The 25,824-nt window shown below is 35.0% G+C and overlaps 1 protein-coding gene and 1 long non-coding RNA gene across 4 annotated transcripts in view; one reads left to right on the top strand and one right to left on the bottom strand.

Annotated features, from left to right (window-relative positions):
* Positions 1-40: 40 nt before the first annotated feature.
* On the top strand, positions 41-9,393 carry LOC121188578. Of its 2 annotated transcripts, none has more exons than XR_005894715.1 (7): positions 41-180; positions 2,224-2,312; positions 4,590-4,709; positions 5,416-5,478; positions 6,804-6,868; positions 7,703-7,872; positions 9,258-9,393. It is a non-coding gene; the product is annotated as an uncharacterized LOC121188578 (long non-coding RNA). The 2 variants fall into 2 exon arrangements; XR_005894714.1 differs by having other exon boundaries at positions 4,590-4,800.
* slc25a48 (solute carrier family 25 member 48) overlaps positions 7,484-25,824 on the bottom strand; it is a 30,142-nt gene continuing 11,801 nt past the window's right edge. For both annotated transcript variants that reach the window (XM_041048391.1, XM_041048392.1), the window contains exons 5-7: positions 11,266-11,553; positions 9,278-9,411; positions 7,484-7,823 (exon numbers count right to left, since the gene is read on the bottom strand). In XM_041048391.1, the coding sequence (XP_040904325.1) occupies positions 7,719-7,823; positions 9,278-9,411; positions 11,266-11,553 (527 nt within the window). In that variant the 3' untranslated portion in view covers positions 7,484-7,718. The remainder of the gene's footprint in view (positions 7,824-9,277; positions 9,412-11,265; positions 11,554-25,824) is intronic.

The raw sequence follows: 25,824 nt of genomic DNA, 5'->3' as shown, positions 1-25,824 counted from the left end.
AGTGGAGATTCAAAGTTCAAAATGGCGCCCAGAGGTGGAGGAGTTTGTTTACATCTGATTACAGAAGTTCGTTTGTCGGATATTTTCCCTCCTGCCGTCACATAATCACAGAAACACGCCATTAAACAGCCAACATTCACCTCCTGGAGTCGAGTGAACTTCAGTTTATACTGACGACAGGTAAAAAGCAACAGAGCTGAATAAATGCTAACGCTGGATCGTGTGCATTGGATTTACCTGATGTGTACAGGTTGTTAAAAGTGCGAGCAGCAGGGGTCCAACTAAAGATTAAGTATTGATTAATCTGCGGATTACTTTCTGGATTCATTGTTTAATGGTTTTATAAAATAGTTTTAAAAAATCGATTGGCTAATCGATCGGCTAATCGATTGGCTAATCGTTGCAGCGCTAGTGAACACGCATGACATGAATAGTTTCTCTTCCTGAATATGAATATGTGAGGGGGTCAAAGTATTCCACAGTACTCAGTAGTATAAACCTAGTGTCCACATCATCTGTTTTGTTGGTTTTTTTGTAGAAATGTGTAAGTTGTGGTAGCTTGGGATGTAATGAAGCTGTAAGTCTCCGCTGGCTATCAGAAGATCTTTCATTCATTCATTTGTTGTTGTTTTTTCAGCTGAGTTTGTGCATCAGTGTGTTAAAATCTGTATTTTGTGTATATCTCTCTCTCTCTCTCTCTCTCTCTCTCTATATATATATATATATATATATATATATATATATATATATATATATATATATATGTGTGTGTGTGTGTGTGTCCTTGAAGGACATGTCTGAGGAAACTGTTGATGCCTCCCTGTGTTTAGTATTCCTCAGTATTCCCTCAGTGACTGAGCTGCTTAATTAAAGAAATCTCTTGTTTTAATTAAATAGTTTGCTCCATGTTCCAGGGTATTAATAAAACTCCAGCTGAATATATTAATCACCAAAGGCACAGCCAACAAATGTTTACAAATCCCACAAAAAGCCTCAGAGAGGTGTGTGTGTGTTGTTACTTTTAGTAACAATACTTTTAAAGCTGCCACCCGGTTAGCTCAGTTGGTAGAGCACGAGACTCCGTCTCTCTGGGTCGTGGGTTTGAGCCCCACCCCGGGCGGCATCACCTCCCATGGGACTTTGGTGCATTGTGGACTGGGTGGCAGTTACCCCCGCGACCTGGGCCTGGACCCAGATAAGCGGCAGGTGATGATGACTTTTAAAGCTGTGTGTATTTCTTGTTATGGCCTCCACTCCCTGCTCTGCATCAGCGTGTTCAGAGGACACATCAGGTTGTGTGACCTCAGCACAGTAATGTCTGGAAGGTGAAATATGAACAGTGAGTGTTTAAAAGCCTGATTATTCGTACGAGCCTGGTCAGTGAACAGTCGCCTGCTCTCGTTCAGACATTCAAACCTGTTTCTCTGCTGCCGCTGCCTCCGTCAGTGTTTTGTAACCGATGAATTACCAGCAGTGATTTGCTCTTTTACAGTCTTGCTAATCCTGAATGAAAGACTCGCTGACAGATTAGTGTGTGTGGGCTGTTTGTAATTTCCAGAGACCAATAGACTTTTCTTGTCGAGGGGCTTTGACAGACAGCAGAGAAGTGGTTTAGTGTATTTCCGTCTCCTGAGGAAAACTCAACACAAGGCATTTACATGTGGAGGCAGAGAGATTAGCCGTTTATTTCAGCTAACGCTCACATTTAACAGGGACACTGTAAATGCCAAGAGCAGAGGTTGTATAATAATGTGTGTTTGTGTGCATGTGTGTTTGTGTTTGTTCTTTCAGCCTGTTTTCCTAAAGGCAGGCGCATACGTGGTGTATGTTGGAATAGGTATAATTATATTTTCACGGTGTTTATGCTCAAAGTAACATAAACAGTCCTGAGGGAAAATTAGTTTTCTTATCTGTACGTGTTGTGTATGTTTGTATTTGGGTTTATTATGTTACCCCAGAAAAGTAAAACTTTTTCATGGAGAAATCTGAGATTAATTACTGTTAATATAGTGGTTTGAAAGCGGATGCAGACTCCTTTTATTTGACCACATCAATTTGTTGTTGTAGTGTCCTGGAGGTCCTGAGTTTGACTGGACTTAGACCTGATGTTGTCGTCCCTCTGTCCCTCAGCCAGAGTCTTTAAAAATCCAAAGGTTTGATCCTCTGGGTTGTGCTCAGCAGATTTCCTCTGTAGGTTTTAACAAAGTTTATGCTCTGTTCTAGGCTGACTGAGGGTGGTGCTGACGGGAAGCTGAAAATGGACTGAGCAAAATGGAAAAGGTTCATCTTCAGAGGAGCACAATTATCTGCAGGTAATTTAACGGTTATGTGCATTAGATTTTGACCTTTTCAAGTGGATGTTTGGACTGGATTGGATTCGTTGGATGAACGAATCACAAATTAACACAAATTAATTTAGCTGTTCATATACACATCTCTGAACTGAAGCCATCAGTCAGCATGCAGACGTGGGAACCATGAGGTACAGCCAGATGGCTGGTTTGGTTGGACTATGTGTGTGTTTCTGTGTCGGCCCCTGTATTTTGCGTGGAGGGGTGGGACCCTCAGCTGCACTGGGACAAAGCCAGGAGGGAAAATCACAGACATTTGAACTGAAAATGAAGGCGGGAAGGAGATAAGGGAGGAAAGAGACAGAAGTGGACGGAGGGGGTCCAGAAGAGGGTGACAGAGGGAGGACGGGGGGTGGGGGGGGGGGGGACTGATCGATGACGGAGAACGGAAGGCAAGGCGATGGCTTGGACACAGAGAAATTACAGCTGAGAACTGCAGGGAGGAGAAAGTGGATGAATGTCATTTTCTCAGCTGGTTGACAGATAAGCTGTGGGAGGGACAGCAGAACATACTGACTCTTCACTTCAGATATATCTAAAGACACATCCTCTGCCCTCTGTGTCTGGGTCTAGAATCAGGGAGAATGAGTCTTTGATGTCTTTAAACAAGTTGTTTTATTCTGATAATAAGCTGAAATAATGTTACATTAGACGTTAAGGACTTCTTTGGACCAGGCCCGGGTAGTGTGTACAGTGTACAGGTTTGCTTTCTATGTATTATACAGTGTGTAGACTGCAACTCCAAATTATTTTAGACTACGTTGGCCGACACTGAGTTAAGTGTTTTGTCTGGAAATGGATGATTGGTCCATCCTGAAGGACAGATATACGCTAAGGTTAAGGCACAGTATGTGGCACAGATGTGGGTCAAACTAATTTTGAATTCTCGTTTCCCCGGTGTTGTTGTTAATGAACCACCATTAAACAGCAATATAAACCTGTGCAGCAGCATTAGTGTGGCTAACAAACATCTCAGAAGCATTTCCAGCATTCTCGAACGTCTCTGTAAAAGTGACAAAGACATTGTGTGGCTTTGTTGGTTCCAGCTTCTGTGTAGCTCGTTGGAAAATTAAAAGCGAGGATATTAACATATCAAAGGTCAGACTCGGGGGCAGCCAGCCTCCCAGGCGCTGTGAGAATTTACAGCAGGTCAGTGCTTTGGTTGATCTAAGGCCTCACCCAAGCTCAGACCAAATCCCAGCTGCTGATGTGTTGGCTTCCGCATCAGGAAACCTGTCAACACCAGACTCTCATTTACATTTAAAGTGCTCTTTCTTCTGTTGTTTTGCCCACGCTCATCAAGAGGGACTTGTAATGGCTGCAGTGATTGACTTTTTCCGTGTTATATAAAAGAATTACTTTGCAGAAAGCACAATAACCTCAAGTGAAAGTATATTTGGTAGAGTCCATGGAATTAGAGAATGTTAGGAACAATTAGGACAATATGTTTAAAATGCTTTATCGTGATATGCGTAATATTATATAACAATATCAAAATACAGATGTGTATGAAGATACAGTAAAATTTCTGAGGATCATTTAGATGAAAAAATGAATGACATGAATATCTGTTTTTGGCTGAAAGAGCAAATGAACTACCTTAACTGTCGTAACTCATTGTTTGAGTAGAGTTTTATCAGAGGTGACCAGCTGTTCTCCGTCATCTGACCCTGCTGTTCGTCTCTGTTCCCTAATTTGGTCTTGAAAACTCTACAACTGTCAGTGGCCTGTTTGAAGTTTGGAGATTTTCCATCACTTACATAAACTGAACAACACTGTCTCCAAAAATCAGAGACAAAAGGTCACAGTTGGACCTTCTCAAACACTGAGTCATAGAAACTTAATGGGAGCTTTGTGTCAAAAAAAATAAATAAAACAGAACTGAGCTTTAGCTGCGTGGAATTTCCCACAGGCCGGTGTTGTATTGCAGGATATTTGATCATTCGTCTACATCCTGCTCATCTTTAAAATATATATATATAAACACCTTCATATGTGAGTTTAGTGGTTATCTCAGATATGGATGGTCCAATTTCCTGATTCGATTCGATTACCAATCGATTATTGAGTTTCCATTTGACAACAGTAACCCAAAATACACCATAAACGTGTTGCACCATTAAAAAAACAGCCAGCTGCTGAATTACTCAACTTCTCTTTTATTGAGAAACATCTCAAAGCACCTTCAGTATTGTGTAGTACAGCTGTAACTTCCTTTTTTTTTTTTTCTCGTTGTAGATGTAGTCTTTCACCGGGGCTAACGTCGTCACCTCGTGGAGAGCACGCTGACTCGGTGGAGTGAGGCTTCAGACGGTTGTCTTTAGCCCACGCAGCCTCCTCTGGATGGAAGCGCGACATGTGAGCCCTCATCCATCCATCCATCCGTTTTCTACACCGCTTGATCCGTCAGGGTCGCGGCAGAGCTGGAGCCTATCCTCGCTGACTACGGGTCAGATAACCACACACTCACCTAGGGACGGTGTAAAGTAGCCAGTTAACTTAATATACATGTTTTTTCGGATTGTTTGTCGGTTAATGGTTTTTTTTCGTCCATGTCACGCGCCTCTGGCCTCGCTAGCATAGTTAGCTCGCTCGCTGGTTCTGTTACACGGTGTTTTGTTATGACTGTTACTCAACAGCTCCGCCTTGCGGTTAAATCCTGTATGGCAGCCAGTAACTGGAGAGTCACTGCAGTGCATAACAAAAAGAAAACAAAACATCGATCTTTGGAAATTTAATAATCGTCTATAGTATAATAGCAATTACTCAACAATGTGGTGGTCATCGATTTGTTTTCACCACCCATGGTCTTTACTGTTAAACTTCACCTGTTGTAACAGAACACAGCTTAGTCCCTGAGTGGTTCTTGTGTGTGGTGGGGTCTCGGTGGAGCGGCAGCGTCTGCTCACTGACACGTCTGTGATCATTTATCAGCGTTGTTTGCTTTTCTTTGCAGATTAAAACGATGTATTAGAATCAACAGGAAGTTGAAGAACCATGAAGTTACTGTGAAATAAATGGACTTGTTAATGACATCATATTTGTTGTGATGTGTATTTTGCAGTCTTCCTTGGACATCGAACTCCAGTGGACAATCAGCCTGAATGAGTATCAGAACTTCAAGCAGGTAAGGGACGTCTTCTCCATGATTTTATTGTCAAACACTGCCACCTAGTGGACATTGTGTAACATCACAGGCATGCTCAGGTGAAAGTACACAACAGACACAGAGCATACAGCTTACTGTGGTTATGACAGAGACCTCAGGGCTTCAGACTCTTATCAGTGGCCTGCAGGCAGGGAGCCAGCGTCAGAATCTTCTTCTTCTCATCAGGCTCAGTTACTGCCAGAAAGTCAACTCCCTCCTGTAACACGTGTGGACATCATGAGGTGTTTATCTGGCAACAACTCACATGACGAGTGGTCACATGAGTCACAGATTATTCTGAGAGGAGCGGATTCAGAGAAGGAACCGGATCAAGGGGGTGTTTAAAATCTTTATTTATGTACAGTAAGATTCTTCTGGCTCTCCACCATCTGGAATGGCAGTTAACATATTTACAAGTATTTACATGACAAGAAAACTATTTAAAATATCACTATAAGACAGGTGAAGAAGAGATAGAGAGGCCTAGTATCTTAAAAAGTCGTATGAATACACATTGAAAATCATAACTGGTGCAGGGAAGTCTTAACATAACTGCTAGTTTAAATGTTACAGCAAAATGAGTGTTTTTAATCCATTAAAGTAGTAATTCTTTTAGGAACAGCTGTCTCATTTTACAGTGAAACGTCTTTTGTGAGTCATTAACTGTAAATGTTTTGTACCTGCTCTAAAGTGGCTCATATATATCTGAATTCATGCCTTTTAATAGGGTTATGTGAAAAAGCTCATGTTAACATGAAGTTAAAATTAACTTGTAAAACTCGCTTTTCTTAATATAAGAAACACACAAATATAATATGTACAAGTGGACGGTAACACGGGATGCACATACAGTCCATGTGCAGAGGAAGGCAACATTTCATGTACTGAACTAAAGGATGTGTCATTTTCAACACCTCACAACACTTTTCATGTTCAATCTGATTCTAGGTTTAAAAAATATTCTAAAATTAAAAAGAAATCTATTGGTTACGTAAAAACATTTAAGCTTTATATTTTTTATCTCATGCAAGGTACAAAAAAAAACTGTCAACTAGAAAGTAAATCGACACTGAAAGCTAAAAGAATCTGATCTGTAAAGAAACAACAGGAATATTAGACTTAGACTCGCAGCTGTGCTGAAAATGTCACATCCTTTGTACAAACATTCAACTCCGTTCTCAGCATGAAGTCACACATGCTTCATCTTGCTGAGATGAAAGTGCACAGCTCCCTTCTTCACTGAGACATGACTCTACAAAGAGGTCAAAGATGTTCAGATTTCTCTGTTCTTGCCTTTTTCTCAGGTTGAAACAGAGGAATAACGCTCTCTTCCGGGGAAAAGCTGCAGGTGTGCCAGCAGAGTGTCCAGGTAAGTTCAAGACAGGCTGATCTCCAGCTGACAACACAACCTCATTTCCCCAAAACCACCATAAAAAGGAACACACAGAGTTCTTTGGTAAATCTGCATCAAAAAAATGCTCAACTCAACGTTAAATAATGAGAACGCTGACCCCCAAATCATCCATATGTCCCCTGTTAGCTTCATTATGCGAATACTTTAGCAGCAACAACTGGTTGGCAGCTCTCAGGCTCAGAGCCAGAGCAGATTTTAATAATCACACCCCCCAGAGATACTGAAGGAACTGATTTCTATCCAGGACTATCCAGCCACGTCACATTTGACATGTAGCCTTATCTTACCCACATTTTCAGGCATAGAAATATTATGTGAACGTCTACGACAACACAAAATAAGAGATAGAGGAATTAAATATTCTGCTTTCTCTCGTCAGAGTTTAAGTCTGGCTTAAGTCTAGCCCAGGACTCCATCCCTGTCTTTATTTACCCAAGTCTTCAACTGTCCCAGTTTTTAAACAGAAAAACTTTATGTAATGTAAAACACTGGACATGTGACCATCAGTGCAGCCAAAGCTCTGCTCAGGAAAGAATGGATGATTTTGATATCAGAATTCTTATTATTTAACATTAAATTTCCCAAAATTTAAAATACTCGTTAAAAACATCACTGATGAATCAGTCATCATGTGAGAAGACGGTCAGCAGTGACTGTTTCTCAGAGCTGAAATGCCTCATCAGCTCGCAGTGACGTAAGGTAACATCAGGTGACAGGCAGGTGACTCTACGGGGGTCTAGTTGCTGCGTGCTCATTTACCAAGAACTGGATGTGATTCCTTTACCACAGAAATGCTTCCTTGGTCCTAGAGACTCCTGAAGAACTGCAGGGAGAGTTCGTAGGTCAGGAACATGGTGGCGCTCATCGGGAAGCCTCGAATGGCGTTTACTGACGCTCCACGGACGAAGACCTGCGCACAGAAAAAGAGTTTTAATTAATGAAGGTGGAAAACAACTGTGGTGAGTGACAGCTTAATGCTGACAACCTGCTGAACTGTTCAGAACTAATAAGCTGATCATCGAAAAGAAATACGCTCATTTACTTCCTGTTCTTCAGGTGTGAAGCTGCAGGCAGGAGGTGATTAGCACAGCTAACTAGCACAGTGATTAGCGTATACATCTGTCCAACTCTCACAGGTTACAACATTATATTGTGTTTATTTGAGGGACACAGTCCTCTGTAACCTGACTCTGTGATCTGTGACCATCGGGTCCAAAGTGCAGTCCAGTCCACTTTCTCAGAACACCAATGACGTTCTGTTATTGATCACACGCCTGCTGTGTTTGCTAAAACACTTATTCCATGTTGTAAGTCGGACAGTTTGTCTATATTTTATGACCTTTGACATTATGAACCCAAACGCCTGGAGCAGGTCTGTTGTTGATTTTAGTCGAGGAAGGCAGCCATGGTGCAACTGTGCACCTGACGTGACCCCGTGCGCCCCCCACCCCACCCCCCCCAGGCTGCAGGTCTGCGGTTTGTAGTTTTACATCACACTGAACAATTACATCACTTACTGTAGTTTTCTTTTGTTTTTTTATTTGAAAGTAAATGAACCTGATTATCGGTTGCTCTCTGATCACAGTCAGAAGGTTTTCTTTTTCCTGCCGTACATCAGGATGTGATGCGTGTCCATGTTGTAATGTGACTCTTACTGAAAGAGGCTCGTCTGGATGCCGAGCTCTCACTCGCTGACAGAACCACGTGGTTTAACAGGCTTCAGGGGGGTTTGAGTTCTGAGAACAGGACCTGGCGTTTACGCTGTTTTTCTAAGCTTTCACTTCCAAAGGACTCAGCCATCTGTTACAGTAGGTGGTAGAGTAAACCTGGCTCAGTAGTGGTGTTTAATGTGTATTTAAATTTACTTGAACTTCATGCAAATTTTAAAGGCATTCTGGGAGAATTTAAAGCCAAATTCAAACATCTGTTTCCAGGGTTTCGCTCAGCAGATAATTCACATACGTCCCATCTCATGGTCAGTTTGTCGATGTCGGCCTTAAGAGTCGTAATATTGATTAAATTTAACAGTTTCTGTGTGAAACAAAGCCTCTGCTGATTAATGGACATAAAGTTAATCAGTAAACAAAACAAATGTACCTGAAAAGAGTTGAATTTTTGTTTTTGTCAATCAGATATTTAAAGTTTTATCTTTATAAAATGAATTTCCTTATTATTAGTATAACACTCTAGCAGCAGCAGCTTGGACTGAGCCTCAGCTGTTAATAATGGGAAGAAATCCTTTTGTATATAATACAGCTTTGAAACTACACATCTCTCTTGACAGAATCACTGCAATAAGCATTTTCCTAATTGTGTTGCGTTTGTGTTGGTTGTGTGTCTCCAGGTTACAGTCATATTGCTCACCTGTATTCCCTCCGTCTTGTAGCTGTGGATGATGCAGTGTAAGATTCCCTTGTACTTCCTCTGCAGCTGAGCGTCGGCCTGCAATCGACTCTTCACCACATCAGCCGGCGTGGCTGTGACCCAGGAAATGGAGCCTGAGGAAGAGGAGAGCGAGCTTTAGTTCCTGTTTTAATTTCAAGTACAAACATCGGTCAGTGTCAGAGTCCCAGCTAACAAACCCGGGCAGAATTCAAAAATCCAACAAAGAAAATTAGACTAATTAGGCTAACAGATTAGGCTAGTCCCAAGTTAAACTTGGAACTCTTTGTTTATATCTTGTACTGCAGTGTATTTTCTATTCTACTGTTTAATTTGTCTTATATGTAATATAAATAAACTTTCCCTCCTTCTAATGAAATTAGTTTGTTCTTCTGGTTTTTTTTTAAAGCAGGATTAGTGGGACACAGAAAGGTCAGAGGTTAGAAATTTTAACTAAAAGCTTCATTAAAAAAAGCAGCATAATTTACAAACTTCCTGCCAAATGAGTCTCTCTGCCCCCAATTCGTGCAGTGGATCACTGAAAGGACGCCGCCCACAAAGCTGGATCTGGACCTGGAGACTCAGCTGGACCGGCTCCAACTCACAAAAGCCAAAACTAACAGACTATAACTAATGATGCATTCAGGTGCTCCTTGTAAAACCCGCCAAGTTAGGCATTCACTAAGACAGCTGACCGAGTGGAAAAGTACCAGCAGTATCACTTTATATGAGACCACAGACAGGCTGATTAGTATTCAAGAGTCTCAGAATTCAACTGAGAATAAAAAAAATCTCTGTTATTTGGAGACATAGGGAAACACACCCATGTCAATAGGAAATGTGAAATAAGCAATACATTTAAAAAAAGATTTTGCGATGAGTATTAGCAGATTCCACATGGAGGCAACAATCCTGTGGGCATCAGGTCTGAAATCCAGTGACAGTGAAATAATTCAGGCCTGACACCACACACAGCCAGACCCATTGATTTATGGCACACAGCTGATTTTATCCTCTGTCACGTGTTCATTGGTTGCTGGCCTGCATCTGGAAGCGAGTCCACGTGAACCTCTGAGGCCAAACCATTCCCAAATCGGAGTCTACAGGCCCTGCACTGTTTGTCCACGCTGTACACACGGCTCACATTCACACGGGCTGAGCTATAAGTTTACACACCCCCTCCTGCTCTACACATCAGTGCAGCTGATTTAGATTTACTTCTAAAAAACCTTCAGAGAAACATCTCCAGGATCCTGGTTTTTGGAGCTGGAGTCATAATGTTACCACATATTAGCAAATGATGTCTCAGCCCTGAAATCAGGTCATTACACCAGCAAAGCTACAAAACTATTAAAGTTTAGTTCAGGTCACATGAATTTAAATGAAGCAAGTGGAGCAAAGTTTTTCACAGGTCAATAAAAACAGCGGATAAAGCAGCACACAGACGTCAATAAAAGCGTGTCTGCACAAACACAGGGCGTCCATACTGCTGACTGACCAGATCAAGGCCAATGTGGGTTGTAACTAAACAGTAAAGAGGTTTGTGGCTGCACAGAATGTGATAGAGCAAAAATGTACAAAGTATAAAAGAAATACCTGATAAAGTACAGAGCTAAATGCTGTATCAGCACATGTACACGAAGCAAATGTACTGTTTCCTTCAACACATTTTGCTACAAATTAAATCATAATATATGAATAAAATAAATGAAAATCTGCCACTTGTCTGATAGTAAACTGAATTTAATGATAACCGATAAAAACCAGTGACCGCTAAACTTCCACAGATGTTACTGCTCCTGAATGTTTAGCTACCTCAGTCTGTGGCTTCTGCCCTAAATAAAACTTAAATCCAGCATTGCTGATTGGACAGCTTCAGGCAAACCAAACCATACTAACGACACAGAAAGCATCTTATTATTCGTTGCTATGGCAGCGTTAAAAAGCCGGATATCGTCTGTGACATTTACCTGCCAGTCCTCCGGCGAGCCAGATAGAACACGGATGAGGGCTTGACGTGGCGTCTGGCTTCAGCAGGTTGCAGAAGATGGTGTACGGGATGAAGTAGAGCGTGTATCCAGGTACGTCCCTCAGGATCATGGCCCCGGCCCCCCTGTAGAGGCCCTGAAGGCCCTCGGTCTGCAGGATGCTGCTGATACAGTGGATGGGTCCTCGATAGAATCTCTGGCTAGGCATGTTGACGGAGTGCAGAGGGATGTTGGTGCCATTTGATACGTTCCCAGCAAGGTGCAAGTTCTCTGTAGAAAAGGAATGAAACACAGGCGGGAGGGGTTAAACCTAATCTTGCCCAGACTGTGCTTCTGTAGTCACTGAAAAGCTTCCTCAAAAACTTTCTGGCACTTCACACCATCATAAAAAAGAAATCCGGATCAAAAAAACGCCTTACTATACTATGACGTTTTTTATGACATTTTGAGGTCAAAAAAATTTCTGACTTTTTTTGGCCGAAAAAAACGCCTTACTATACTATGACGTTTTTTATGACATTTTGAGGTCAAAAAAATTTTTGACTTTTTTTGGCCAAAAAAAACGCCTTACTATACTATGACGTTTTTTATGACATTTTGAGATCAAAAAAAATTTTGACTTTTTTTGGCCGAAAAAAACGCCTTACTATACTATGACGTTTTTTATGACATTTTGAGGTCAAAAAAAATTTTGACTTTTTTTGGCCGAAAAAAACGCCTTACTATACTATGACGTTTTTTATGACATTTTGAGGTCAAAATTTTTTTTGACTTTTTTTGGCCGAAAAAAACGCCTTACTATACTATGACGTTTTTTTATGACATTTTGAGGTCAAAAAATTTTTTGACTTTTTTTGGCCGATTTTGACGCCTTACTATACTATGACGTTTTTTATGACATTTTGAGGTGAAAAAAAATTTTGACTTTCTTTGGCCGAAAAAAACGCCTTACTTTATACTATGACGTTTTCTGACATTTTGAGGTCAAAAATTTTTTTGACTTTTTTTGGCCAATTTTGACGCCTTACTATACTATGACGTTTTTTATGACATTTTGAGGTGAAAAAAAAATTTGACTTTTTTTGACCGAAAAAAACGCCTTACTATACTATGATGTTTTTTGACATTTTGAGGTCAAAAATTTTTTTGACTTTTTTTGGCCAATTTTGACGCCTTACTATACTATGGAGTTTTTTATGACATTTTGAGGTGAAAAAAATTTTTGACTTTTTTTGGCCGAAAAAAACGCCTTACTGTACTATGACATTTTTTATGACATTTTGAGGTCAAAAATTTTTTTGACTTTTTTTGGCCAATTTTGACGCCTTACTATACTATGACGTTTTTTATGACATTTTGAGGTCAAAAATTTTTTTGACTTTTTTTGGCCAATTTTGACGCCTTACTATACTATGACGTTTTTTATGACATTTTGAGGTCAAAAAAAATTCTAACTTTTTTTGGCCGAAAAAAACGCCTTACTATACTATGACGTTTTTTATGACATTTTGAGGTGAAAAAAAAAATTTGACTTTTTTTGACCGAAAAAAACGCCTTACAATACTATGACGTTTTTTTAATGACATTTTGAGGTGAAAAAAAATTTTGACTTTTTTTGGCCGATTTTGACGCCTTACTATACTATGACGTTTTTTATGACATTTTGAGGTGAAAAAAATTTTGACTTTTTTTGGCCGAAAAAAACGCCTTACTATACTATGACGTTTTTTATGACATTTTGAGGTGAAAAAAAATTTTGACTTTTTTTGACAGAAAAAAATGCCTTACTATACTATGACGTTTTTTATGACATTTTGAGGTGAAAAAAAAATTTGACTTTTTTTGGCCGAAAAAAACGCCTTACTATACTATGACGTTTTTTGACATTTTGAGGTCAAAAATTTTTTTGACTTTTTTTGGCCAATTTTGACGCCTTACTATACTATGACGTTTTTTATGACATTTTGAGGTGAAAAAAATTTTTGACTTTTTTTGGCCGAAAAAAACGCCTTACTATACTATGACGTTTTTTGACATTTTGAGGTCAAAAATTTTTTTGACTTTTTTTGGCCAATTTTGACGCCTTACTATACTATGACGTTTTTTATGACATTTTGAGGTGAAAAAAAATTTTGACTTTTTTTGGCCGAAAAAAACGCCTTACTATACTATGACGTTTTTTGACATTTTGAGGTCAAAATTTTTTTTGACTTTTTTTGGCCAATTTTGACGCCTTACTATACTATGACGTTTTTTATGACATTTTGAGGTGAAAAAAAAATTTGACTTTTTTTGGCCGAAAAAAACGCCTTACTATACTATGACGTTTTTTGACATTTTGAGGTCAAAAATTTTTTTGACTTTTTTTGGCCAATTTTGACGCATTACTATACTATGACGTTTTTTATGACATTTTGAGGTGAAAAAAAAATTTGACTTTTTTTGGCCGATTTTGACGCCTTACTATACTATGACGTTTTTTATGACATTTTGAGGTGAAAAAAATTTTGACTTTTTTTGGCCGAAAAAAACGCCTTACTATACTATGACGTTTTTTGACTTTTTTTGGCCAATTTTGACGCCTTACTATACTATGACGTTTTTTATGACATTTTGAGGTGAAAAAAAAATTTGACTTTTTTTGGCCGAAAAAAACGCCTTACTATACTATGACGTTTTTTGACATTTTGAGGTCAAAAATTTTTTTGACTTTTTTTGGCCAATTTTGACGCCTTACTATACTATGACGTTTTTTATGACATTTTGAGGTGAAAAAAAAATTTGACTTTTTTTGGCCGAAAAAAACGCCTTACTATACTATGACGTTTTTTATGACATTTTGAGGTGAAAAAAATTTTTGACTTTTTTTGACAGAAAAAAATGCTTTACTATACTATGACGTTTTTTATGATATTTTGAGGTGAAAAAATTTTTTGACTTTTTTTGGCCGAAAAAAACGCCTTACTATACTATGACGTTTTTTATGACATTTTGAGGTGAAAAAAAAATTTGACTTTTTTTGGCCGAAAAAAACGCCTTACTATACTATGACGTTTTTTGACATTTTGAGGTCAAAAATTTTTTTGACTTTTTTTGGCCAATTTTGACGCCTTACTATACTATGACGTTTTTTATGACATTTTGAGGTGAAAAAAAATTTTGACTTCTTTTGGCCGAAAAAAACGCCTTACTATACTATGACGTTTTTTATGACATTTTGAGGTGAAAAAAATTTTGACTTTTTTTGGCCGAAAAAAACGCCTTACTATACTATGACGTTTTTTATGACATTTTGAGGTGAAAAAAAAATTTGACTTTTTTTGGCCGAAAAAAACGCCTTACTATACTATGACGTTTTTTGACATTTTGAGGTCAAAAATTTTTTTGACTTTTTTTGGCCGATTTTGACGCCTTACTATACTATGACGTTTTTTATGACATTTTGAGGTCAAAATTTTTTTTGACTATTTTTGGCCAATTTTGACGCCTTACTATACTATGACGTTTTTTATGACATTTTGAGGTGAAAAAAAAATTTGACTTTTTTTGGCCGAAAAAAACGCCTTACTATACTATGACGTTTTTTGACATTTTGAGGTCAAAAATTTTTTTGACTTTTTTTGGCCAATTTTGACGCCTTACTATACTATGACGTTTTTTATGACATTTTGAGGTGAAAAAAAATTTTGACTTTTTTTGGCCGAAAAAAACGCCTTACTATACTATGACGTTTTTTGACATTTTGAGGTCAAAATTTTTTTTGACTTTTTTTGGCCAATTTTGACGCCTTACTATACTATGACGTTTTTTATGACATTTTGAGGTTAAAAAAAATTTTAACTTTTTTTTAGCCGAAAAAAACGCCTTACTATACTATGACGTTTTTTATGACATTTTGAGGTGAAAAAAAAATTTGACTTTTTTTGGCCGAAAAAAATGCCTTACTATACTATGACGTTTTTTATGACATTTTGAGGTGAAAAAAAAATTTGACTTTTTTTGGCCGAAAAAAACGCCTTACTATACTATGACGTTTTTTGACTTTTTTTGGCCAATTTTGACGCCTTACTATACTATGATGTTTTTATGACATTTTGAGGTGAAAAAATTTTTTGACTTTTTTTGGCCGAAAAAAACGCCTTACTATACTATGATGTTTTTTGACATTTTGAGGTCAAAAATTTTTTTGACTTTTTTTGGCCAATTTTGACGCCTTACTATACTATGACGTTTTTTATGACATTTTGAGGTGAAAAAAAAATTTGACTTTTTTTGGCCGAAAAAAACGCCTTACTATACTATGACGTTTTTTATGACATTTTGAGGTGAAAAAAAAATTTGACTTTTTTTGGCCGAAAAAAATGCCTTACTATACTATGACGTTTTTTATGACATTTTGAGGTGAAAAAAAAATTTGACTTTTTTTGGCCGAAAAAAACGCCTTACTATACTATGACGTTTTTTGACTTTTTTTGGCCAATTTTGACGCCTTACTATACTATGATGTTTTTATGACATTTTGAGGTGAAAAAATTTTTTGACTTTTTTTGGCCGAAAAAAACGCCTTACTATACTATGACGTTTTTTGACATTTTGAGGTCAAAAATTTTTTTGACTTTTTTTGGCCAATTTTGACGCCTTACTATACTATGACGTTTTTTATGACATTTTGAGGTGAAAAAATTTTTTGACTTTTTTTGGCCGAAAAAAACGCCTTACTATACTATGACATTTTTTTTTATGACATTTTGAGGTGAAAAAAATTTTTGACTTTTTTTGGCCGATTTTGACGCCTTACTATACTATGACGTTTTTTATGACATTTTGAGGTGAAAAAAATTTTGACTTTTTTTGGCCGAAAAAAACGCCTTACTATACTATGACGTTTTTTATGACATTTTGAGGTGAAAAAAAATTTTGACTTTTTTTGACAGAAAAAAATGCCTTACTATACTATGACGTTTTTTATGACATTTTGAGGTGAAAAAAAAATTTGACTTTTTTTGGCCGAAAAAAATGCCTTACTATACTATGACGTTTTTTGACATTTTGAGGTCAAAAATTTTTTTGACTTTTTTTGGCCAATTTTGACGCCTTACTATACTATGACGTTTTTTATGACATTTTGAGGTGAAAAAAAAATTTGACTTTTTTTGGCCGAAAAAAACGCCTTACTATACTATGACGTTTTTTATGACATTTTGAGGTGAAAAAAAATTTTGACTTTTTTTGACAGAAAAAAATGCCTTACTATACTATGACGTTTTTTATGACATTTTGAGGTGAAAAAAAAATTTGACTTTTTTTGGCCGAAAAAAACGCCTTACTATACTATGACGTTTTTTATGACATTTTGAGGTGAAAAAAAATTTTGACTTTTTTTGACAGAAAAAAATGCCTTACTATACTATGACGTTTTTTATGACATTTTGAGGTGAAAAAATTTTTTGACTTTTTTTGGCCAATTTTGACGCCTTACTATACTATGACGTTTTTTATGACATTTTGAGGTGAAAAAAAAATTTGACTTTTTTTGGCCGAAAAAAACGCCTTACTATACTATGACGTTTTTTGACATTTTGAGGTCAAAAATTTTTTTGACTTTTTTTGGCCAATTTTGACGCCTTACTATACTATGACGTTTTTTATGACATTTTGAGGTGAAAAAAAATTTTGACTTCTTTTGGCCGATTTTGACGCCTTACTATACTATGACGTTTTTTATGACATTTTGAGGTGAAAAAAATTTTGACTTTTTTTGGCCGAAAAAAACGCCTTACTATACTATGACGTTTTTTATGACATTTTGAGGTGAAAAAAAAATTTGACTTTTTTTGGCCGATTTTGACGCCTTACTATACTATGACGTTTTTTATGACAGTTTGAGGTCCAAAAAAATTTTGACATTTTTTGGCCGAAAAAAACGCCTTACTATACTATGACGTTTTTTATGACATTTTGAGGTGAAAAAAAATTTTGACTTTTTTTGGCCGATTTTGACGCCTTACTATACGATGACGTTTTTTATGACAGTTTGAGGTCCAAAAAAATTTTGACATTTTTTGGCCGATTTTGACGCCTTACTATACTATGACGTTTTGTATGACATTTTGAGGTGAAAAAATTTTTTAACTTTTTTTGGCCGAAAAAAACGCCTTACTATACTATGTTTTTTATGACATTTTGAGGTCAAAAAATTTTTTGACTTTTTTTGGCCGATTTTGACGCCTTACTATACTATGACGTTTTTTATGACAGTTTGAGGTCCAAAAAAATTTTGACATTTTTTGGCCGATTTTGACGCCTTACTATACTATGACGTTTTGTATGACATTTTGAGGTGAAAAAAAATTTTAACTTTTCTTGGCCGAAAAAAACGCCTTACTATACTATGACGTTTTTTATGACATTTTGAGGTCAAAAAAATTTTTGACTTTTTTTGGCCGATTTTGACGCCTTACTATACTATGACGTTTTTTATGACAGTTTGAGGTCCAAAAAAATTTTGACATTTTTTGGCCGATTTTGACGCCTTACTATACTATGACGTTTTTTATGACATTTTGAGGTGAAAAAAAATTTTAACTTTTTTTGGCCGAAAAAAACGCCTTACTATACTATGACGTTTTTTATGACATTTTGAGGTCCAAACAAATTTTGACTTTTTTTGGCCGATTTTGACGCCTTACTATACTATGACGTTTTGTATGACATTTTGAGGTGAAAAAAAAATTTGACTTTTTTTGGCCGAAAAAAACGCCTTACTATACTATGACGTTTTTTATGACATTTTGAGGTCAAAAATTTTTTTGACTTTTTTTGGTCAATTTTGACGCCTTACTATACTATGACGTTTTTTATGACATTTTGAGGTGAAAAAAAAATTTGACTTTTTTTGGCCGAAAAAAACGCCTTACTATACTATGACGTTTTTTATGACATTTTGAGGTGAAAAAATTTTTTGACTTTTTTTGGCCGAAAAAAACGCCTTACTATACTATGACGTTTTTTGACATTTTGAGGTCAAAAATTTTTTTGACTTTTTTTGGCCGAAAAAAACGCCTTACTATACTATGACGTTTTTTGACATTTTGAGGTCAAAAATTTTTTTGACTTTTTTTGGCCAATTTTGACGCCTTACTATACTATGACGTTTTTTATGACATTTTGAGGTGAAAAAAAAATTTGACTTTTTTTGGCCGAAAAAAACGCCTTACTATACTATGACGTTTTTTGACATTTTGAGGTCAAAAATTTTTTTGACTTTTTTTGGCCAATTTTGACGCCTTACTATACTATGACGTTTTTTATGACATTTTGAGGTGAAAAAAAATTTTGACTTCTTTTGGCCGATTTTGATGCCTTACTATACTATGACGTTTTTTATGACATTTTGAGGTGAAAAAAATTTTGACTTTTTTTGGCCGAAAAAAACGCCTTACTATACTATGACATTTTTTTTATGACATTTTGAGGTGAAAAAAATTTTTGACTTTTTTTGGCCGATTTTGACGCCTTACTATACTATGACGTTTTTTATGACATTTTGAGGTGAAAAAAATTTTGACTTTTTTTGGCCGAAAAAAACGCCTTACTATACTATGACGTTTTTTATGACATTTTGAGGTGAAAAAAAATTTTGACTTTTTTTGACAGAAAAAAATGCCTTACTATACTATGACGTTTTTTATGACATTTTGAGGTGAAAAAAAAATTTGACTTTTTTTGGCCGAAAAAAAACGCCTTACTATACTATGACGTTTTTTGACTTTTTTTGGCCAATTTTGACGCCTTACTATACTATGATGTTTTTATGACATTTTGAGGTGAAAAAATTTTTTGACTTTTTTTGGCCGAAAAAAACGCCTTACTATACTATGACGTTTTTTGACATTTTGAGGTCAAAAATTTTTTTGACTTTTTTTGGCCAATTTTGACGCCTTACTATACTATGACGTTTTTTATGACATTTTGAGGTGAAAAAAAAATTTGACTTTTTTTGGCCGAAAAAAACGCCTTACTATACTATGACGTTTTTTATGACATTTTGAGGTGAAAAAAAAATTTGACTTTTTTTGGCCGAAAAAAATGCCTTACTATACTATGACGTTTTTTATGACATTTTGAGGTGAAAAAAAAATTTGACTTTTTTTGGCCGAAAAAAACGCCTTACTATACTATGACGTTTTTTGACTTTTTTTGGCCAATTTTGACGCCTTACTATACTATGATGTTTTTATGACATTTTGAGGTGAAAAAATTTTTTGACTTTTTTTGGCCGAAAAAAACGCCTTACTATACTATGACGTTTTTTGACATTTTGAGGTCAAAAATTTTTTTGACTTTTTTTGGCCAATTTTGACGCCTTACTATACTATGACGTTTTTTATGACATTTTGAGGTGAAAAAAAAATTTGACTTTTTTTGGCCGAAAAAAACGCCTTACTATACTATGACGTTTTTTATGACATTTTGAGGTGAAAAAAAATTTTGACTTTTTTTGACAGAAAAAAATGCTTTACTATACTATGACGTTTTTTATGATATTTTGAGGTGAAAAAATTTTTTGACTTTTTTTGGCCGAAAAAAACGCCTTACTATACTATGACGTTTTTTGACATTTTGAGGTCAAAAATTTTTTTGACTTTTTTTGGCCAATTTTGACGCCTTACTATACTATGACGTTTTTTATGACATTTTGAGGTGAAAAAAAAATTTGACTTTTTTTGGCCGAAAAAAACGCCTTACTATACTATGACGTTTTTTGACATTTTGAGGTCAAAAATTTTTTTGACTTTTTTTGGCCAATTTTGACGCCTTACTATACTATGACGTTTTTTATGACATTTTGAGGTGAAAAAAAAATTTGACTTTTTTTGGCCGAAAAAAACGCCTTACTATACTATGATGTTTTTTATGACATTTTGAGGTGAAAAAAAAATTTGACTTTTTTTGGCCGAAAAAAACGCCTTACTATACTATGACGTTTTTTGACTTTTTTTGGCCAATTTTGACGCCTTACTATACTATGACGTTTTTTATGACATTTTGAGGTGAAAAAAATTTTTGACTTTTTTTGGCCGAAAAAAACGCCTTACTATACTATGACGTTTTTTATGACATTTTGAGGTGAAAAAAAAATTTGACTTTTTTTGGCCGAAAAAAACGCCTTACTATACTATGACGTTTTTTGACATTTTGAGGTCAAAAATTTTTTTGACTTTTTTTGGCCAATTTTGACGCCTTACTATACTATGACGTTTTTTATGACATTTTGAGGTGAAAAAAAATTTTGACTTCTTTTGGCCGAAAAAAACGCCTTACTATACTATGACGTTTTTTATGACATTTTGAGGTGAAAAAAATTTTGACTTTTTTTGGCCGAAAAAAACGCCTTACTATACTATGACGTTTTTTATGACATTTTGAGGTGAAAAAAAAATTTGACTTTTTTTGGCCGAAAAAAACGCCTTACTATACTATGACGTTTTTTGACATTTTGAGGTCAAAAATTTTTTTGACTTTTTTTGGCCAATTTTGACGTCTTACTATACTATGACGTTTTTTATGACATTTTGAGGTGAAAAAAAAATTTGACTTTTTTTGGCCGAAAAAAACGCCTTACTATACTATGACGTTTTTTGACATTTTGAGGTCAAAATTTTTTTTGACTTTTTTTGGCCAATTTTGACGCCTTACTATACTATGACGTTTTTTATGACATTTTGAGGTGAAAAAATTTTTTGACTTTTTTTGGCCGAAAAAAACGCCTTACTATACTATGACATTTTTTTTTATGACATTTTGAGGTGAAAAAAATTTTTGACTTTTTTTGGCCGATTTTGACGCCTTACTATACTATGACGTTTTTTATGACATTTTGAGGTGAAAAAAATTTTGACTTTTTTTGGCCGAAAAAAACGCCTTACTATACTATGACGTTTTTTATGACATTTTGAGGTGAAAAAAAATTTTGACTTTTTTTGACAGAAAAAAATGCCTTACTATACTATGACGTTTTTTATGACATTTTGAGGTGAAAAAAAAATTTGACTTTTTTTGGCCGAAAAAAATGCCTTACTATACTATGACGTTTTTTGACATTTTGAGGTCAAAAATTTTTTTGACTTTTTTTGGCCAATTTTGACGCCTTACTATACTATGACGTTTTTTATGACATTTTGAGGTGAAAAAAAAATTTGACTTTTTTTGGCCGAAAAAAACGCCTTACTATACTATGACGTTTTTTATGACATTTTGAGGTGAAAAAAAATTTTGACTTTTTTTGACAGAAAAAAATGCCTTACTATACTATGACGTTTTTTATGACATTTTGAGGTGAAAAAATTTTTTAACTTTTTTTGGCCGAAAAAAACGCCTTACTATACTATGACGTTTTTTGACATTTTGAGGTCAAAAATTTTTTTGACTTTTTTTGGCCAATTTTGACGCCTTACTATACTATGACGTTTTTTATGACATTTTGAGGTGAAAAAAAAATTTGACTTTTTTTGGCCGAAAAAAACGCCTTACTATACTATGACGTTTTTTGACATTTTGAGGTCAAAAATTTTTTTGACTTTTTTTGGCCAATTTTGACGCCTTACTATACTATGACGTTTTTTATGACATTTTGAGGTGAAAAAAAATTTTGACTTCTTTTGGCCGATTTTGACGCCTTACTATACTATGACGTTTTTTATGACATTTTGAGGTGAAAAAAATTTTGACTTTTTTTGGCCGAAAAAAACGCCTTACTATACTATGACGTTTTTTATGACATTTTGAGGTGAAAAAAAAATTTGACTTTTTTTGGCCGATTTTGACGCCTTACTATACTATGACGTTTTTTATGACAGTTTGAGGTCCAAAAAAATTTTGACATTTTTTGGCCGAAAAAAACGCCTTACTATACTATGACGTTTTTTATGACATTTTGAGGTGAAAAAAAATTTTGACTTTTTTTGGCCGATTTTGACGCCTTACTATACTATGACGTTTTTTATGACAGTTTGAGGTCCAAAAAAATTTTGACATTTTTTGGCCGATTTTGACGCCTTACTATACTATGACGTTTTGTATGACATTTTGAGGTGAAAAAATTTTTTAACTTTTTTTGGCCGAAAAAAACGCCTTACTATACTATGTTTTTTATGACATTTTGAGGTCAAAAAATTTTTTGACTTTTTTTGGCCGATTTTGACGCCTTACTATACTATGACGTTTTTTATGACAGTTTGAGGTCCAAAAAAATTTTGACATTTTTTGGCCGATTTTGACGCCTTACTATACTATGACGTTTTGTATGACATTTTGAGGTGAAAAAAAATTTTAACTTTTCTTGGCCGAAAAAAACGCCTTACTATACTATGACGTTTTTTATGACATTTTGAGGTCAAAAAAATTTTTGACTTTTTTTGGCCGATTTTGACGCCTTACTATACTATGACGTTTTTTATGACAGTTTGAGGTCCAAAAAAATTTTGACATTTTTTGGCCGATTTTGACGCCTTACTATACTATGACGTTTTTTATGACATTTTGAGGTGAAAAAAAATTGTAACTTTTTTTGGCCGAAAAAAACACCTTACTATACTATGACGTTTTTTATGACATTTTGAGGTCCAAACAAATTTTGACTTTTTTTGGCCGATTTTGACGCCTTACTATACTATGACGTTTTGTATGACATTTTGAGGTGAAAAAAAAATTTGACTTTTTTTGGCCGAAAAAAACGCCTTACTATACTATGACGTTTTTTATGACATTTTGAGGTCAAAAATTTTTTTGACTTTTTTTGGTCAATTTTGACGCCTTACTATACTATGACGTTTTTTATGACATTTTGAGGTGAAAAAAAAATTTGACTTTTTTTGGCCGAAAAAAACGCCTTACTATACTATGACGTTTTTTATGACATTTTGAGGTGAAAAAATTTTTTGACTTTTTTTGGCCGAAAAAAACGCCTTACTATACTATGACGTTTTTTGACATTTTGAGGTCAAAAATTTTTTTGACTTTTTTTGGCCGAAAAAAACGCCTTACTATACTATGACGTTTTTTGACATTTTGAGGTCAAAAATTTTTTTGACTTTTTTTGGCCAATTTTGACGCCTTACTATACTATGACGTTTTTTATGACATTTTGAGGTGAAAAAAAAATTTGACTTTTTTTGGCCGAAAAAAACGCCTTACTATACTATGACGTTTTTTGACATTTTGAGGTCAAAAATTTTTTTGACTTTTTTTGGCCAATTTTGACGCCTTACTATACTATGACGTTTTTTATGACATTTTGAGGTGAAAAAAAATTTTGACTTCTTTTGGCCGATTTTGACGCCTTACTATACTATGACGTTTTTTATGACATTTTGAGGTGAAAAAAATTTTGACTTTTTTTGGCCGAAAAAAACGCCTTACTATACTATGACATTTTTTTTATGACATTTTGAGGTGAAAAAAATTTTTGACTTTTTTTGGCCGATTTTGACGCCTTACTATACTATGACGTTTTTTATGACATTTTGAGGTGAAAAAAATTTTGACTTTTTTTGGCCGAAAAAAACGCCTTACTATACTATGACGTTTTTTATGACATTTTGAGGTGAAAAAAAATTTTGACTTTTTTTGACAGAAAAAAATGCCTTACTATACTATGACGTTTTTTATGACATTTTGAGGTGAAAAAAAAATTTGACTTTTTTTGGCCGAAAAAAACGCCTTACTATACTATGACGTTTTTTGACATTTTGAGGTCAAAAATTTTTTTGACTTTTTTTGGCCAATTTTGACGCCTTACTATACTATGACGTTTTTTATGACATTTTGAGGTGAAAAAAAATTTTGACTTCTTTTGGCCGATTTTGACGCCTTACTATACTATGACGTTTTTTATGACATTTTGAGGTGAAAAAAATTTTGACTTTTTTTGGCCGAAAAAAACGCCTTACTATACTATGACGTTTTTTATGACATTTTGAGGTGAAAAAAAAATTTGACTTTTTTTGGCCGATTTTGACGCCTTACTATACTATGACGTTTTTTATGACAGTTTGAGGTCCAAAAAAATTTTGACATTTTTTGGCCGAAAAAAACGCCTTACTATACTATGACGTTTTTTATGACATTTTGAGGTGAAAAAAAATTTTGACTTTTTTTGGCCGATTTTGACGCCTTACTATACTATGACGTTTTTTATGACAGTTTGAGGTCCAAAAAAATTTTGACATTTTTTGGCCGATTTTGACGCCTTACTATACTATGACGTTTTGTATGACATTTTGAGGTGAAAAATTTTTTTAACTTTTTTTGGCCGAAAAAAACGCCTTACTATACTATGTTTTTTATGACATTTTGAGGTCAAAAAATTTTTTGACTTTTTTTGGCCGATTTTGACGCCTTACTATACTATGACGTTTTTTATGACAGTTTGAGGTCCAAAAAAATTTTGACATTTTTTGGCCGATTTTGACGCCTTACTATACTATGACGTTTTGTATGACATTTTGAGGTGAAAAAAAATTTTAACTTTTCTTGGCCGAAAAAAACGCCTTACTATACTATGACGTTTTTTATGACATTTTGAGGTCAAAAAAATTTTTGACTTTTTTTGGCCGATTTTGACGCCTTACTATACTATGACGTTTTTTATGACAGTTTGAGGTCCAAAAAAATTTTGACATTTTTTGGCCGATTTTGACGCCTTACTATACTATGACGTTTTTTATGACATTTTGAGGTGAAAAAAAATTGTAACTTTTTTTGGCCGAAAAAAACGCCTTACTATACTATGACGTTTTTTATGACATTTTGAGGTCCAAACAAATTTTGACTTTTTTTGGCCGATTTTGACGCCTTACTATACTATGACGTTTTGTATGACATTTTGAGGTGAAAAAAAAATTTGACTTTTTTTGGCCGAAAAAAACGCCTTACTATACTATGACGTTTTTTATGACATTTTGAGGTCAAAAATTTTTTTGACTTTTTTTGGCCAATTTTGACGCCTTACTATACTATGACGTTTTTTATGACATTTTGAGGTGAAAAAAAATTTTGACTTTTTTTGGCCGAAAAAAACGCCTTACTATACTATGACGTTTTTTATGACATTTTGAGGTGAAAAAAATTTTTGACTTTTTTTGGCCGAAAAAAACGCCTTACTATACTATGACGTTTTTTATGACATTTTGAGGTCAAAAATTTTTTTTGACTTTTTTTGGCCAATTTTGACGCCTTACTATACTATGACGTTTTTTATGACATTTTAAGGTGAAAAAATTTTTTGACTTTTTTTGGCCGAAAAAAAGGCCTTACTATACTATGATGTTTTTTATGACATTTTGAGGTCAAAAATGTTTTTGACTTTTTTTGGCTGATTTTGACGCCTTACTATACTATGACGTTTTTTATGACATTTTGAGGTCAAAAAAATTTTTGACTTTTTTTGGCCGATTTTGACGCCTTACTATACTATGACGTTTTTTATGACATTTTGAGGTCAAAAAAATTTTGACTTTCTTTGGCCGAAAAAAACGCCTT

This window comes from Toxotes jaculatrix, chromosome 10 (assembly GCF_017976425.1).
Source record: "Toxotes jaculatrix isolate fToxJac2 chromosome 10, fToxJac2.pri, whole genome shotgun sequence".
NCBI lineage: Eukaryota > Metazoa > Chordata > Actinopteri > Toxotidae > Toxotes > Toxotes jaculatrix.
This window is presented reverse-complemented; position numbering and strand designations above follow the sequence as displayed.